General features: G+C 37.1%; 1 protein-coding gene across 1 annotated transcript; it reads right to left on the bottom strand.

The window, feature by feature from the left end:
• Window positions 1-365: 365 nt before the first annotated feature.
• Window positions 366-7,386, bottom strand: LOC144979409 (solute carrier family 23 member 1-like). The gene is made up of 2 exons (XM_078926055.1): window positions 7,234-7,386; window positions 366-2,693 (listed from the first exon to the last, which is right to left on the bottom strand). Exons 1-2 carry the CDS (start codon window positions 7,244-7,246, stop codon window positions 670-672), a joined length of 2,037 nt encoding a protein of 678 aa, XP_078782181.1. The 5' UTR covers window positions 7,247-7,386; the 3' UTR covers window positions 366-669.
• Between the last annotated feature and the right edge of the window lie 8,124 nt (window positions 7,387-15,510).

The raw sequence follows: 15,510 nt of genomic DNA, 5'->3' as shown, positions 1-15,510 counted from the left end.
GCTAAGTCCTTGTCATCGGCGTATCGCATTTTGAGTGCTTGGCAGTCACTTTGGCATGTCAGAGATATAAATATTGACATGCAAAACTGACAAATTAACAGATTGTCTGTCTTCGTTCAATAGATTGAAGCTTATATGAGACGGGCGTATAGATAGAACGAAGATGACGTCACTCAGGTCTTTTTTGTTTTTTTGTTTTTTTTTTTTGCCATCCACGTTTATGAGTAATTCTCACGTAACTGTATTAACCAGGCTGTAAACGTTTAAGGTTACACATAGTTTTGTGTGTTGGTCCGTTATACTTCCGGATGGCATGGTTGTGAGCTTCTTAGCTAAGAGCATACTATCTATAAAGTACTGTCCTTTTGTTGGTTACAGATAGAGTTCTTTGCAGGGGTTTAACGCAAGAAAGAACAGTATCTCTAAATTCAAAATATCACGCAACATATTACGTCAATGAAATTGTCCACAAACAGAAAAAAGCAATTTATCATTAGCTATTATTTAATGTTAGAAGACTTCCACTATGTAATAGAATTAAAGAGTTTTGAATGAAAAAACTAAATGTGTCGATTGCGGCAAAACTGGTTGGATCTGGGTGAGCACAGATACTGTCCTTTTGTAGGTTAGGGCAGATTTCATTACTTTTCGTTATTTTTTATTCGAGCTTCAAGCAGCAATGTCTTTTGTCGGAATAGCATTGTCAAATATAGGTATGAATTGGAATAAAATTGACTTCCGGAAACTCGCAGGTATCCATGGCAACAGATAGATTTCTCTGCCATGAAGTAGAATACCCTTGTCCCCTTCATCCGTGTTTCTCGTTTTGATTGTAGACGATTCCGAATGTTTTTCATCTCTTCTAAATTGGTTCTTAGAGTCATCGTCATCGTCGAGATTATGAAGCTGCTGGATTTGATACGCTATTCCACGTTCTTTTTTCGTGCCCGGGATGGAATTATCAAGAAATATTGCAGTTACGCCTCCGACAAATGAAGGATTAGATAAGAATATCTTGATGACCGTGTCAAGTCTATAACTTCCGGTGTCAACGGCTGTTTCATTATCTCCCATCCACTTCGGCATTATCATTCCCAAAATTAAAGAGATTCCCAAAATGCTCAGATTTCTGGTCGAATTCAGGTCAATGAATTGTAGATATGACAAAATAACGCCGATTAAAAGGCCAAAGGTTATGATTTGACTTCCGCCCATAACAGAATGTGGAATGGTAATAAAGAACGCTCCAAATTTACCGAAGAAGGCGAAGATCATGTACATGATTCCAGTCCACTGGAAAACGGAAACACTAACCACACGGCATAACTTCATCGCTCCGATATTTTCGCTGAAGGAGACCGTTCCGTGACCGCAGCCAAACGTACCGCCCAAGAGAACCATCAACCCTTCCACCGCTATACCACGATTTACGGCGAAGCCAGGAGGTTGAGGCGCGCAGGAGATCTTGGCACTTGCGGAATAGTCAATAATGGAGTCGAGAACTGACATGAGAGTCGCGATAAGAAAAGCGATTGCTGCAGTGAGATTAAATCCAGGAGCGCCGAAATGTCCAGGGTATGGGAATAAGAACCAATTCATGTCGTGAACGACTTGAAACCTAGCATCCGTTCTCGCGTTGAATTCATGACTTTCAGGATCGTTAGAAATGAGATTGTAATGGGTTAATATAAAGCAGCAAATCCATCCAATTAAAATACTGATAAATATTGCCAAGACGTTATGTACAGGTAACCACGTGACAGAAAAACCACGCGCAGGCGTCCAAAAAGGAATAGGCGTTTTGTACTTTTCTAGATACAATCCAAGAACGACTGCTGTGGCGACAGTCAGAGCTGCTGTGGCCCAGTGCGTTTGAGCAAATCCTACAACTACAGGATGGAGTTGTATTCCAAAAAGTAAAATGATGGGCACAATGGTAATCGGTCCGACGAATCTTTGAATAATCCCAACAAAACCCGTCACTCCGATCAGAAAATGAACTGCTCCTACAGCTATCAAACTTCCGGCTAAATCATTGATTCTTCCGGTTATGAAATCACGTCTGGTCATCATTGTATCGTTGGATATTCTCACCATGTGAGATGTAGAATTCGACACAGGATCTGTGTAATCGAATACAGCCGGGCATTTGAACTCGTCAAAGTTAATCATGGCAAGGATGGGCAGCACATAGGTAAAATTTGGACCTTGAAATATTGGAAGTCTGACACCGAAAGTGACCATTGCGAACGTCGATAATCCTATCATGAAAAACGTGGCGCTGAGAATTCTCGCCTTTATCTCATCATCGTCCTCGGCGCAAATTATTTCACTGACTAAAAATGTTGTTAAGAGGGGGGTGGGTATGGCCAGAATCCCTTGTTGTAACACAAACAAAGGGAGGGAATAAAACGGAGGCGTGTCGGTAAGTTTGTAAATTAACGGAGACGATGATTGGCTGAATTCGTTAACTTCGATTATGACGTCATCAGAATCTGTGTCACAAATGGTTGTTGATGGTCTTGTCTCGACGTATAAATTACGTTCGCTTCCTGTTGCATCTTTATTTTGTTTCAAGGATATTTGAGATGAATTTGAACTCTGCTGTTCGATACTATTTTGGTCATGTCGTCTTAAATGGGAACTGTTTTCGTTCTGCGGGATTTCCATTATTGAGGTGACTTGATGATATCCTAGGAGGAAAAAAGGAACATTTTGATTTAATAGTAAAGTATATTAGGCGTTAAATCTTCTAGAATATCATACAATAGGGTTCAACAGTCGTGACGTCACTTCCCTCGTCATGACCCATAGTAACTGGTTCTAAACTATCGGAACAATGGCGGACGCCCTTATGAAATATGTTTTCGACTAGCATAAAAGTGTATCCAGAGGAGAAAAACATTTATAAATCTGATCATGTTTTGACTTTTATACATTCTGATCACATGACATGTGAAAAAGTTCTAGCCAGCATGAAGAATAAACACTACCAGTTTTCTTTGTTTAGAACCAAGCTGCTGGTTGCTAGGCGGACGTGACATCAGACTATTGAATCCTATTTATACTGAATGCCTTGAAAAAAGTTCATTGACCTGTATCTCAAACATTTTTAATTGACGTTTGAAAATAGTTTGCAAAATATGATTTAATTTTATTTTTTCGATGCCTTAATAAACTAAACATCATATAAACATAATTTTCTTTCCAAGCACTCTTTATAAAAAAAAAAAAAATTAAAAATTGAGCTTTTATATAGCGCAATATCCACTAAATGTGCTCAAAGCGCTTTACAAGGGGTCCCTGGCCAACAACAACATTTAACATTTAGGACGGGACATGACGCCTGTTAGGCGATGTTCTAATTTTTTCGGACAGAGACAACGCTGTTAACGGCCAGGTTCTCATTTTACCCTTGAGTACGGTGAATGAATGTGAGTAAAGAGCCTTCTCCAAGGATTCAACTATGCGCCGAGCGCGAGGCTCGAACCCAGGACCTTCCGATCCGAAAGCGAGTGTCATACCACAAGACCACATAGCGCTGTGCCAACTATAAGTCAAGCAAAAATGAAACCAACAATAAAAAAAACAACAATTAAAAAACACAGCAAGCTAAACAACAACAAAAACAAAAACAACAACAAAAACAAAAACAAACCCCAATCAAAAAAAAAACAAAAAACAAACCAACGAAAAAGAATATAACAGCTTAAAGGAAGAATAGAATACCAAACACGAAACGTCTGGGCCCTTTCGTCGATCTGGTCTTTTGGTTATGTATCTGTGTTTTAATTATTTATCGTTATGGTTTTTGTTGTTGGCTGAAGAAGGGTTTTGAGCTAGAAACGTGTGTTTGGTATTTTGTTCATTTTGAAGCTGCTATATTATTGATTTTTGTTTATTACTTTTTACAGTCCACAGCTTGTTGCAGCTTAGTACAGATAGAATGCGCTTGGCCAAGGAGTTCACAACATTGCCATCCGGAGGTATAACGGCCCAACACACAAACTCTGTGTAACCATGAACTGTTATAGTCTGGTTAATGCAGTTTAGTGAGAACAACTCACAAACGCGGATGGCAAAAACAATAACAAAGGCCTGAGTGACGTCATCTGCATACTATCTATAGGGAATGAGATTAGCGGAAGAGTAGCGTCCCTTGATTGGACGTCACCCATAGTCTGTGACGTAACCAGCGGAAAAGTTATTAGAGAGAGAACGTCATGTTGGTTGTGCGCATGCGTCTCTCGTCCTCGCGGAAGCACAACCAACATGACGTTCTCTCTCTAATAACTTTTCCGCTGGTGACGTCACAGACTATGGGTGACGTCCAATCAAGGGACGCTTCTCTTCCGCAAATCTCATTCCCTGTAGAGCTGTCTACTTGAAGTTTCAAAAATTTCGTATTTTTTAAGGGAACACGAAAAAGAAAAAGTCCCCTAATATAGATAGTATGCGCTTGGCTAAGAAGCTCACAACATTGCCATCCAGACGTATAACGGACCAACACACAAAACTATGTGTAACCTTGAACGCTTATATTCTGGTGAATACAGTTAATTGAGAATTACTCATAAACGTGGATGGCAAAAAAAAAACAACAACAAACAAACCCCAAAACAACTAATAACAAAGACCAGGGTGACGTGATCTTCGTTCTATTTATAGCTTTGGAAATCAATTATTTGCCCTCAGCATGATCCAAAAATACTCCATAGTCATTTTAACAGGACCAAAGGAACTAAACTTTCCTTTTCTACAAGATTTATGTAGTCAAAGAGGCAAATGAAGTCCTGTGGCTGGCCAACAGCAACCTAACAAGTAGAACAAGACATGATGCCTGTTAGGCGATATTACAATTTTTTTTTCGACAGAGACAACGTTGTTAACGGCCAGTCAGCTATCCATTTTACATCTGAGTACGATGAGAGAATGTGAGTAGAGAGCCGTTTCAAAAGACACAACTATGCGCCGAGAGAGCGAGACTCGAACCCAGGACCTTCTTATCCGAAAGCGACTGTCAACACCACAAGACCACATAACCGCAATGAGATATTAAAAGTGACTAATCCAATATTTGTACGTTTTTGGGGAATGTGTAGCGCATAAGCGGAGTTCGCGATTAACCGAGGTGTGATTAAGGGGAGAGAACTGTATTAAAAACCACCCTGTAAGCCCACTCTTTTGAAGCCAGCCGGTGTAGCACGCCAGAATGACTCTATCGCCATAAAGACTCTAGAGTTAAATTGGCGTACGCGAGACAGACTCTAGAGTTAGCCTCGCGGCCGAGAGACTAACTCTAGAGTGTGCCTCGCGTTCGCCAATTTAACTCTAGTGTTTATTGGTAGAGTCATTCTCGCGTGGTACACCGGCTTTAACTCACTCAATCCTAGCGATTATTGGAAAAAATGTATAAAAATGAGTATGTACATAGATAGTTTTATTCAACTACCATTGACATGTAAAAATTAACAACATTATCCTTGATACTAGATACGCCTATAATTTGTCTCAGAAAAATGTAAAAAAATAGGCGTGGGGTGAAAGTAACCCTGGTAAACTTTGGATATAGTCGGTGTTAGGGTTGAATGAGTTAAAGACCATCACTGTAACTGATGCTATTTTTATAGTTGCGTGTAAACAAGGTCAAAGGTCAAATGAATCAACGTGACATTCATAGACTGTGATGATTATTATGCAAGTGTCAATCCGATTTGAGGACCCATGACCGTGGTTAGAAAAAACATAACAAAACAAAATAACGTATTTTGACAAACTTGTTACGAGGGTTTGGAAATGCAGGGAAAGAAAATGAATAGAAAGTAAAAGTAGACTATAATAATTTAGGTTTAAGTCACGTGATCTTGGATCCATTCATATTAGAGTATTGTTATTATTATTACTTATTATTATTTCTATTCCCACTTCTTCTTCTTCTTCTTCTTCTTCTTCTTCTTCTTCTTCTTCTTCTTCTTTTTCTTCTTCTTCTTCTTCTTTTTCTTCTTCTTCTTCTTCTTCTTCTTCTTCTTCTTCTTCTTCTTCTTCTTCTTCTTCTTCTTCTTCTTCTTCTTCTTCTTCTTCTTCTTCTTCTTCTTCTTCTTCTTCTTCTTCTTCTTCTTCTTCTTCTTCTTCTTATAATAATAATAATAATAATAATAATAATAATAATAATAATAATAATAATAATAATAATAATAATAATAATAATAATAATAATAATAATAATAATAATTATTATTATTATCATCATCATCATCATCATCATCATCATCATCATCATCATCATCATCATCATCATCATCATCATCATCATCATCATCATCATTATTATTATTATTATTATTATTATTATTATTATTATTATCATTATTATTATTATCATCATCATCATCATCATCATCATCATCATCATCATTATTATTATTATTATTATTATTATTATTATTATTATTATTATTATTATTATTATTATTATTATTATTATTATTATTAGTATTATTATTATTATTATTATTATTATTATTATTATTATTATTATTATTATTATTATTATTATTATTATTATTATTATTATTATTATTATTATTATTATTATTATATCCATTTCCTTCATCATGTTTCTGTATTAATTATATTGCAATCACAACAATGAACCGACATACTTAGGTCATCAGAACTGCAAATAAGTATACGTTGATATAGTTAGGCTACATACCCGTTTCATTCATCTTGTGTCTTTATGAATGATATTGCAATTACAACAACGAACCGATATACTTAGGTTATCAGAACTGCAAATAAGTATACGTTTACATACCCGTTTCCTTCATCTTTTGTCTTTATGAATGATATTGCAATTACAACAACGAACCGATATACTTAGGTTATCAGAACTGCAAATAAGTATACGTTTACATACCCATTTCCTTCATCTTTTGTCTTAATGAATGATATTGCAATTACAACAACGAACCGATATACTTAGGTTATCAGAACTGCAAATAAGTATACGTTTACATACCCGTTTCCTTCATCTTTTGTCTTTATGAATGATATTGCAATTACAACAGCGAACCGATATACTTAGGTTATCAGACCTGCTAAGTATACGTTGATATAATTACATACCCGTTTCCTTCATCATGTTTCTGTATTAATTTTTATATTGCAATTACAACAATAAACCGATATACTTAGGTTATCAGAACTGCAAATAAGTACACGTTTACATACCCGTTTCCTTCATCTTGTATCTTTATGACTGATAATGCCGTCTTACAATAATATAATTTGTCAGATGAACTGTTTGGTTTGTTATCTCTCAAAACACTTCATGAGCACAGGGTACAGATAGTGATACCACCATTCATAGTCTTCTCCAGCCTCGAGGAAATGATACCATGTTATACGATGGGTGATAAATTAATTATTTATGTCTATATCATATCATAGCCTTAAATCAGCATAAATTAATTATATCGTAACGTCCATTTAAAATTGATTATAATTATACGCCAGCTTTGTTATGCCTGTCTATGATGATGATGAAGATGATGATGATGATGATGATGATGATGATGATGATGATGATGATGATGATGATGAGGATGATGAGGATGGGGATGATGATGATGATGATGATGATGATGATGATGATGATGATGATGATGAGGACGAGGAGGAGGATGGGGATGGGGACATTTTTCATCAGATATTTTTCATTTTTGTATTGATTGATGCTACTTTGTTTTAACTCACCCAACCCTAACACCGACTATATCCGTAGTTTACCAGGGGTTACTTTTACCCCCTGCCTATTTATTACATTTTTGTGAGACAAATTATAGGCGTAGTATCAAAGCTAATGGTTTTTAATTGTTACTGATTGTTACTGATTGTTGAATAAAATTATCTTTATACATGCTCATTTTTAATACATTTTTGCCAATTTTCAGAAGTAGAAAAAATCTCTAGGATTGAATGGGTTAAACTGAATAATAGTCACTGGTTTTATGACATTAAAATGTAAAGGTATTTTAAACCACAATCAGATTAATGATATTACAACAGGTCCCCACAATTTTTTTTAAAATTGAGCTTTATATAGCGCAATATCCACTGAAATGTGCTCAAAACGCTTTACAAGGGGTCCCTGGTCAACAGCAACATTTAACATGTAGGACGGGGCATGACGCCTGTTAGGCATTACAATTTTTCGGACAAAGACAACGCTGTTAACGACCAGGTACTCATTTTACACCTGAGTACGGTGAGAGAATGTGAGTAAAGAGCCTTTTCCAAGGACTCAACTATGCGCCGAGCGCGAGGCTCGAACCCAGGACCTTTCGATCCGAAAGCGAGTATCATACCAGTAGACCACATAGCCGCACAAAAGTATAGCTTTAAATTAATTATTAAACAAGTATGCTAATTAAATCGAATTATAAATCTATTTTTTTTTTAAATAAAGAAAATGTCAACAATGAAATGAAGAGGTTTCGACAATCAAAACGTATCTATTCAGTAACATATAAAGACAATACAACACACAAACAAATCTTGTCTTGTTGTCGTCTCGGGTTTGCTCCTCTGTAATCTTGTAACAGCGTTTCTCTGTTCCGATCACGGCCCAACAAATATTGAGAACAACCGTGCTTCTCAAATTTGTTTAACGTACAAGACTTAGCACTATCCTTTTGGATCTGGATAGATAGTATGCGCTTTTCTAAGAAGTTCACAACATTGCCATCCCGAAGTATAACTGGCCAACACACATATTGTGTGTAACGATGGACGTTTATAGGAAAAATAAAATCTGGCTGAATAGTAATTAGTGTAGACTAGCATAACGGTCGGTTGACAGAAATCAGGAGACTAAAATATCTCGGTCCAAGTTGCGTAAACACCTCGTTAATCATAAAAAAATAAGAACAATATGAGAGATAATGATAGTATGCAACAAGCCGCCACAAAATATAATCAATGGGTGAACAAGACATAGAAAACTGAATTTTAAGTACAATATACAATTTGGATGAGACAGATATGCTTTTAAAAACCAATGACTATCATGTCTTTTATTGCGATTCTGTCTTTCTTCCATCAAACTTTCAACCCAGATGTTACCACCTTTTCTATTTCATCTCTTCTCCACACATGTCCCAGAAACCGTAACTGCCTCTTTCTGATGGTATCTATAATAAATATTATTCCCTTTATCACCTTCGCCAATAATAGTCCTCGTTTGTATATTTGTCTGTCCATAGTAACCTCAATATTCTTCTATACATCCACATTTCAAATGCCTCTAACCTCCCAGTACATTCCTTGTCAAGCGTCCACGTTTCACAAATGGATAAAAGGTAATTATAACACATGTTTCCATTACTTTCATTCTGGTCTTCAACTTAAGGTTGTTGTTTGACATAAATGGTCGCATTTTATGGAACACATTTATTGCTATTGCTATTCTTTTGTTTTATATCCTCTGTGTCATGTGCGTCATGAGTGTCACATTCCTGTAGAACGAGCTTAAGTCTCAATGGGATATTAGCTTTAGGCAACCATGAGTTGTTATTTTTCAAACCTGTTGCTATGCTATCTTGTGTTGACAACGCCTCTCAGTCGTCATATTAATACTATTCACCAAGGTTTTATAAACCCCTGACAGGCGCAAAACGTCACTTGCTATCCTTCACATAATGCAGGGTTGATTGTGTGAAGTATGTTCGGGGCCGGAAGATAGCAAGGCATAATGCAGGCTACTGTACTGTGTAAGTCCGTGAACGGGTGACCAAATCATAGTATAGAGAAGGCAAATCTGTTACTTTATGTCTCAATAAAAATATAACACAGAGAAGGCTGAAACTGTGTTATATAGGCCGGCACAGAATAAAACAAATATAACACAGGAGACCAAACACTGTGTTGCAAAATATCAAAAGCTGGTCGGTCGGTGACGAATAAAAAGGCGACATAATATTATGTTGTAATATCACATCTCAATAAAAGAGTGTGATAGTAAAAAGGTACCCGTTAACAATTGAGTCGGTCAAGTCTCTATCCAGACCCAAAAGGATAGTGATAAGTCCTGTACGTAAAATAAAATTGAGGAGCACGGTTGTTCTCAATATTTGTTGGGTCGTGATCGGTATCAAGTGAAGTGCTACACATCTTCACGAAAAATCAAAGGAACACTGAGCCAAGATTACCGAGGAACAAGCCCGAGACGACAACAAGACAAGATTTGTTTGTGTGTGTATTTGTATTGTCTTTATATGTGTTACCGGAATAGTTACGTTTTGGTTGTCAAACCTTTCATTTTTATTATTTTACATTTTATTTATCTTTTAAGATAAAATTATAATTTAATTGAACCAGCAGACTTGTTTAATAATTTGGAATGACCTCCATATTCTTCCAGCTTGTCAACATTGTAGCATAGTGTGTCGTCATAGAAAGATTTTACTGCTTTAACTTATGGAATGTTTATTAGAACATTACAACGTTGAGAATCAAAATGCTATGACAAAATTGATGTTAAAAATATATGGCTTGGATTATAAGTCAAAATACACATTGACAGTCTACCTTATTAAAAAAAAATCTCTTTGTAAACATAATACATTGTCTTTGTGATAGCTATGGAAATTTTCAGACAATTACATTGAATATATTCTGAGAAACGTTTGACACAGTATCCTATATCCTTAAAAATGACATCTTGAGAAAAATAACAAAATAGCTTCCCGTTTTTTACACTTTTCTTACTACATAAACCCTTAGTGACGGAGTTTTCAGTACCTTTATCGTCTAATTTAAGAAGTTGGACTTCAATAATATTATATCTAACATAACAAAATATCGTTTTCCACCAAAATCACAAAATCAATATTTGAAGGATTTTCCTTATAATTAGACTCAAACTGTCCCTTAATTATATACGTATGTGTTTCTACTGAGAAGGATTGTAAGTCATGGCTGAGTGTAAAAACAATAGGGGCGTGATAGACACACACACACACAAACACACACACACACACACATATATATATATATATATATATATATATATATATATATAGAGAGAGAGAGAGAGAGAGAGAAAGAGAGAGAGAGAGAGAGAGAGAGAGAGAGAGAGAGAGAGAGAACACATACACACACACACACGCCCACACACACAACTAGAGATAGATAGATAGATAGATAGAGAGAGAGAGAGAGAGAGAGAGAGTGAGAGAGAGAGAGAAAACACACACGCACACGCCCACACACACGTACACACACACACATAGAGAGAGAGAGTGAGTGGTATATATATATATATATATATATATATATATATATATTGAGAGAGAGAGAGAGAGAGAGAGAGAGAGAGAGAGAGAGAGAGAGAGAGAGTGGAAGTGGGCGAGGGTATGAATTTGTTGTGCATGTTTAATGCATGACTGCACACTCGCGTCTATGTGTGTGAGTATTTGTGTGTGTGAGTGTGTGTGTGTGTGTATGTGGGTATGCATGTGATGAAGTCTAGTTTTAAGAAAATAAAAGAGGCTCTTCGTGAGGCTGTTGTGAAGTCTCAGGTTGAAAGTTGTCGTAAAGCGGGTGAAATTGAGATTCAAATGTCAGAAAATGATGACGAAGGGGGGATTCGAAAGACATTGACGTATCAGTGGACGGGACGTACACGACTTGGGGGTTGTCAGTAGTGCGGAGCGGTCCCAAGCTTGTTAAGGACCGCCGATTCTGCGGTCCCTGAGAATTGAGAACCGCAAGGACCGGTTCCGGTTCCAAGAACCGGTTCTTTTTCGACATTGGCCAATCACAAGGCATCCTTGGGACCGTCAAACGATGGGGACCGTGTCTACAGTAGATGGCTGTAGAACCGCAAAGTGTAAGTGACAGCGGAGAAGCCTTAATACCTCAAAACATGAAAATAGTGCTATAACACTATCCATTAAGCATGTGTGTGTGTGTGTGTGTCTGCGAAGATTGATGGAACGGGTCAGGTCAATGTTAGTGTTAGGGAAAAGGGATTGTTAATATTTTGTGTCTGTGGCATGCTGGACCAAAAGTTTGGGAAGAGTTTGTTTTGATTTGTTTTGTTATTTTTGTTGTTGTTTTTCGTCTCCATTCCTTTTTTCTATTTTTGTGCGGCTATGTGGTCTTGTGTTATGACACTCGCTTTCGGATCGGAATGTCCTGGGTTCGAGCCTCGCTCTGCCCCTAGTTGAGTCCTTGAAAAACTCTTTACTCACATCCTATCACCGTAATCAGGTGTAAAATGAGTACCTGGTCGTCAACAGTGTTGTCTGTCGGAAAAAATTGTAAAATCGCCTAAAGGCATCATGTCTCGTTATACATGTTACGTATTGTATTAGTCAGAGACACTTTGTAAAGCGCTTTGAGCACGTTTAGTGGATATTGCGCTATATAAAAGCTCAGGTTTTTTGTTTTTTTTTTTGTTTTTTATTTTCAATTTTTAAATATTTCTACCTATGGATAGGACGCTAGTCTATCCCAAAGTACTTTTCGCCAGATCTAACAAACTCAGCTACCCATTCACTGCTAAGTAGCCAGGGAGATCAGAAAAAAGCTCGACTGCACCCGGGATCGATCTCTGACCCTTTGCGTGTAAAGAGTGTACTCTATCAACTGAGCTATGCCCCCCCTCCCCCCCGCCCCAAATAATCTAATGGGGATTTTAAAAATACAGACGTCATGATTGTTATTTTTGAAGATAGCAATAGTATGTGAAACTCGTATCATTTGGTTAGTAGTAGTAGTAGTAGTAGTAGTAGTAGTAGTAGTAGTAGTAGTAGTAGTAGTAGTAGTAGTAGTAGTAGTAGTAGTAGTAGTAGTAGTAGTAGTGGTAGTAGTGTGTAGTAGTAGTAGTAGTAGTAGTAGTAGTAGTAGTAGTATAGGTAGTAGTAGTAGTAGTATCGTTCGGCTACACTTCTAAGTCCAAGGTATCAATCCAGGTTCGGAAGTCATCATTACATTTGTTGATGGTTTCAAATCCCCCTTCAAGTTTTGTCTCTGGGCAATCTAGTACGAGGTGGTTTTCATCTTGTGGTGCTTGGTTGCACTTTGGGCATGTTGGTGATTCTTGGAGCCCCCATTTGTGCATGTTGGCAGCTGTTCTTGTATGTTTTGACCGTAGTCTATTTGCAGCTACCCAGTATTTTCTTGGTTGATCCTGTAGACCTGGGAGACTTTTACAGGGATCTTCAATTAGTTCCCTTCCTGTTGGTTTATTCCTTTTCCATTCCTCGCACCAGGCTTCTTGCGTGTTGTAGTTTTCTTTCTTTGATAGGTAGAAAGATTTGGTTATTTAAAACACCATACGAAATAAAAATATTATTGTTTTATTACCCAAATGACAAGAATGCGATAGAAAGGAGTGGTGACATCATTGACAAAAGAAAAATATCGGACCAGCTATGTTCGAAACACACACACACAAACACATACATCTTATAGTAGTCACTTTCATTTTGAAATAACCCATTAGAGAAGAGGGTTGATTTCATAATAGATCATTGTCATAATAATAATATTATTAATAATAATAATAATAATAATAATAATAATAATAATAATAATAATAATAATAATAATAATAATAATAATACTAATAATAATAATAATAATAATAATAATAATAATAATAATAATAATAATAATAATAATAATAATATAATAATAATAATAATAATAATAATAATAATAATAATAATAATAATAATAATAATAATATATAATAATAATAATAATAATAATAATAATAATAATCTTTATTGTCCAAATAGGCAATTATTGTTTGGTTACAGCTCTTGTAATAGGCGAAAAAAGTAATTAAAATAGTGGTAATAATCATGATAATAATACTGATAGCAATGCGCCACCGGAAGTTAAAAAAATGTAGTAAACTTGGAAATTTACCCCGAGTAATGGAATCGTCCAAGGCGTCTCGCGCACCTCTTCCCTCACCCCAAACACAAGAGGGCGTATGTGCAAGAGGGGGTAGGTGCGATTAATTAAGTGGGATGGGTGGTGATTGGTGGAAGAGAGGCTAACGACCTAGGCAAAAGAACCGAGAAAAGGCAAGAAAGAAACTAGAATCGTTGGGACCGTTAAAATAGAAAGGTGATAAGTGAGGACCGCTAACGTGAGGACCGCCAACGGTTCTTCACCTTGGGATCGGCTCTCAATTTTGAGATAAGGAACCGTGGAACCGGTTCTTGGGACCGGTTCTCAGCGCGGCACTAGTTCTCGGTAGTGCCGCTCGGGTTTTGGTTCTCGAGAACAGGAACACCAGGAACACAGCTTAACCAGGAACAGTTACCAGGAACATACATCCAGAAATTGTTCCTGTTCCTGTTCCTGTGTCAAGTGTCAACAAAAAGGTGTGATTTGGTGAGGAGAAGGGTGAGGAAGGGCGAAGAATGAAACGAGGAGGTGGGAATGGGCGGACGTTTTTATTGTTATGCTGTGTCCGTGTATGTATGTATGTGTGTGTGTGTGTGAGTGCGTGTGTGTGTGTGTGTGTGTGTGTGAGAGAGATAGATAGATAGAGATAGAGAGAGAGAGAGAGAGAGAGAGAGAGAGAGCGCAAACCAGCCTACGTCCCTCCCTCCTCCCTTTCAGTCTCAACCTCTCGTCTGTGGTTGGAACCACCGACAAACACGAGTATGCACGCATGCTACTTAGGTCATGACTGATACGAAACTCTTTTACCGGAACAATCGCGAATCGCTCCACTTTGGACCAGGAACATGTTTCGGAACAGGAACAACGCCATCGGGAACACGATCGGAACAGGAACTTAAAAGTGTTCCGAATGCCCGGCACTAGTTCTCAGCAAAGTGTATCCGCAATAGGTTGTGCGACAGGGAAAGTACTCGATACTGGTGTAAAATTAAAGGTATGTAAGTCATGCGATTGGTGGAAAGCTAAGCATGGGGCAGATTCGGAAGAGTTTGTAAGATGGAGAATAACGCTTGAAAAGGATTGTACGTTGACGCATTTCGGTTCTTCGGGTTCCATAAAACCTACTGTAGCAACATCAATTTGTTCACGCTCTGCGGAGAAGCATCAATTGCGATGCACCCGATTTATCGGTGATGGGGATACAAATAGATTTAGAACCGTAGAAAATTCTAAACCTCAGGAGGAAACGACAGTTGAGAAGGTGGAATGTACTGGGCATGTACAACATGTATTATTCATATTTCTGTACAAAAATGCATAATGTTGATTATGATATGCATTTTTGTACAGAAATATGAATAATAATTTTTTTATTGGAACGCTTGGCTTGTAGTTGGTTTGTTTACAAATAACTTCTCCACCGGTGACGTCCAATCAAGGGACGCTACTCTTCCGCTAATCTCATTCCCTATTGTTATAGTTTGTAATCGGACATGGTGATCATTAAAAAGTTGGCAATTTAATATCAAAATATTTCGATCACGTGAAGTAGAATTATTTCCATACTTTTAGAACAGA

The sequence above is a fragment of the Berghia stephanieae genome, chromosome 9, assembly GCF_034508935.2.
Source record: "Berghia stephanieae isolate SIO BIC M18660-M18661 chromosome 9, UCSD_Bste_1.3, whole genome shotgun sequence".
Taxonomy (NCBI): Eukaryota; Metazoa; Mollusca; class Gastropoda; order Nudibranchia; family Aeolidiidae; genus Berghia; species Berghia stephanieae.
The sequence above is the reverse complement of the archived record's forward strand: the minus strand, read 5'-3'. Positions and strand labels throughout refer to the sequence as shown.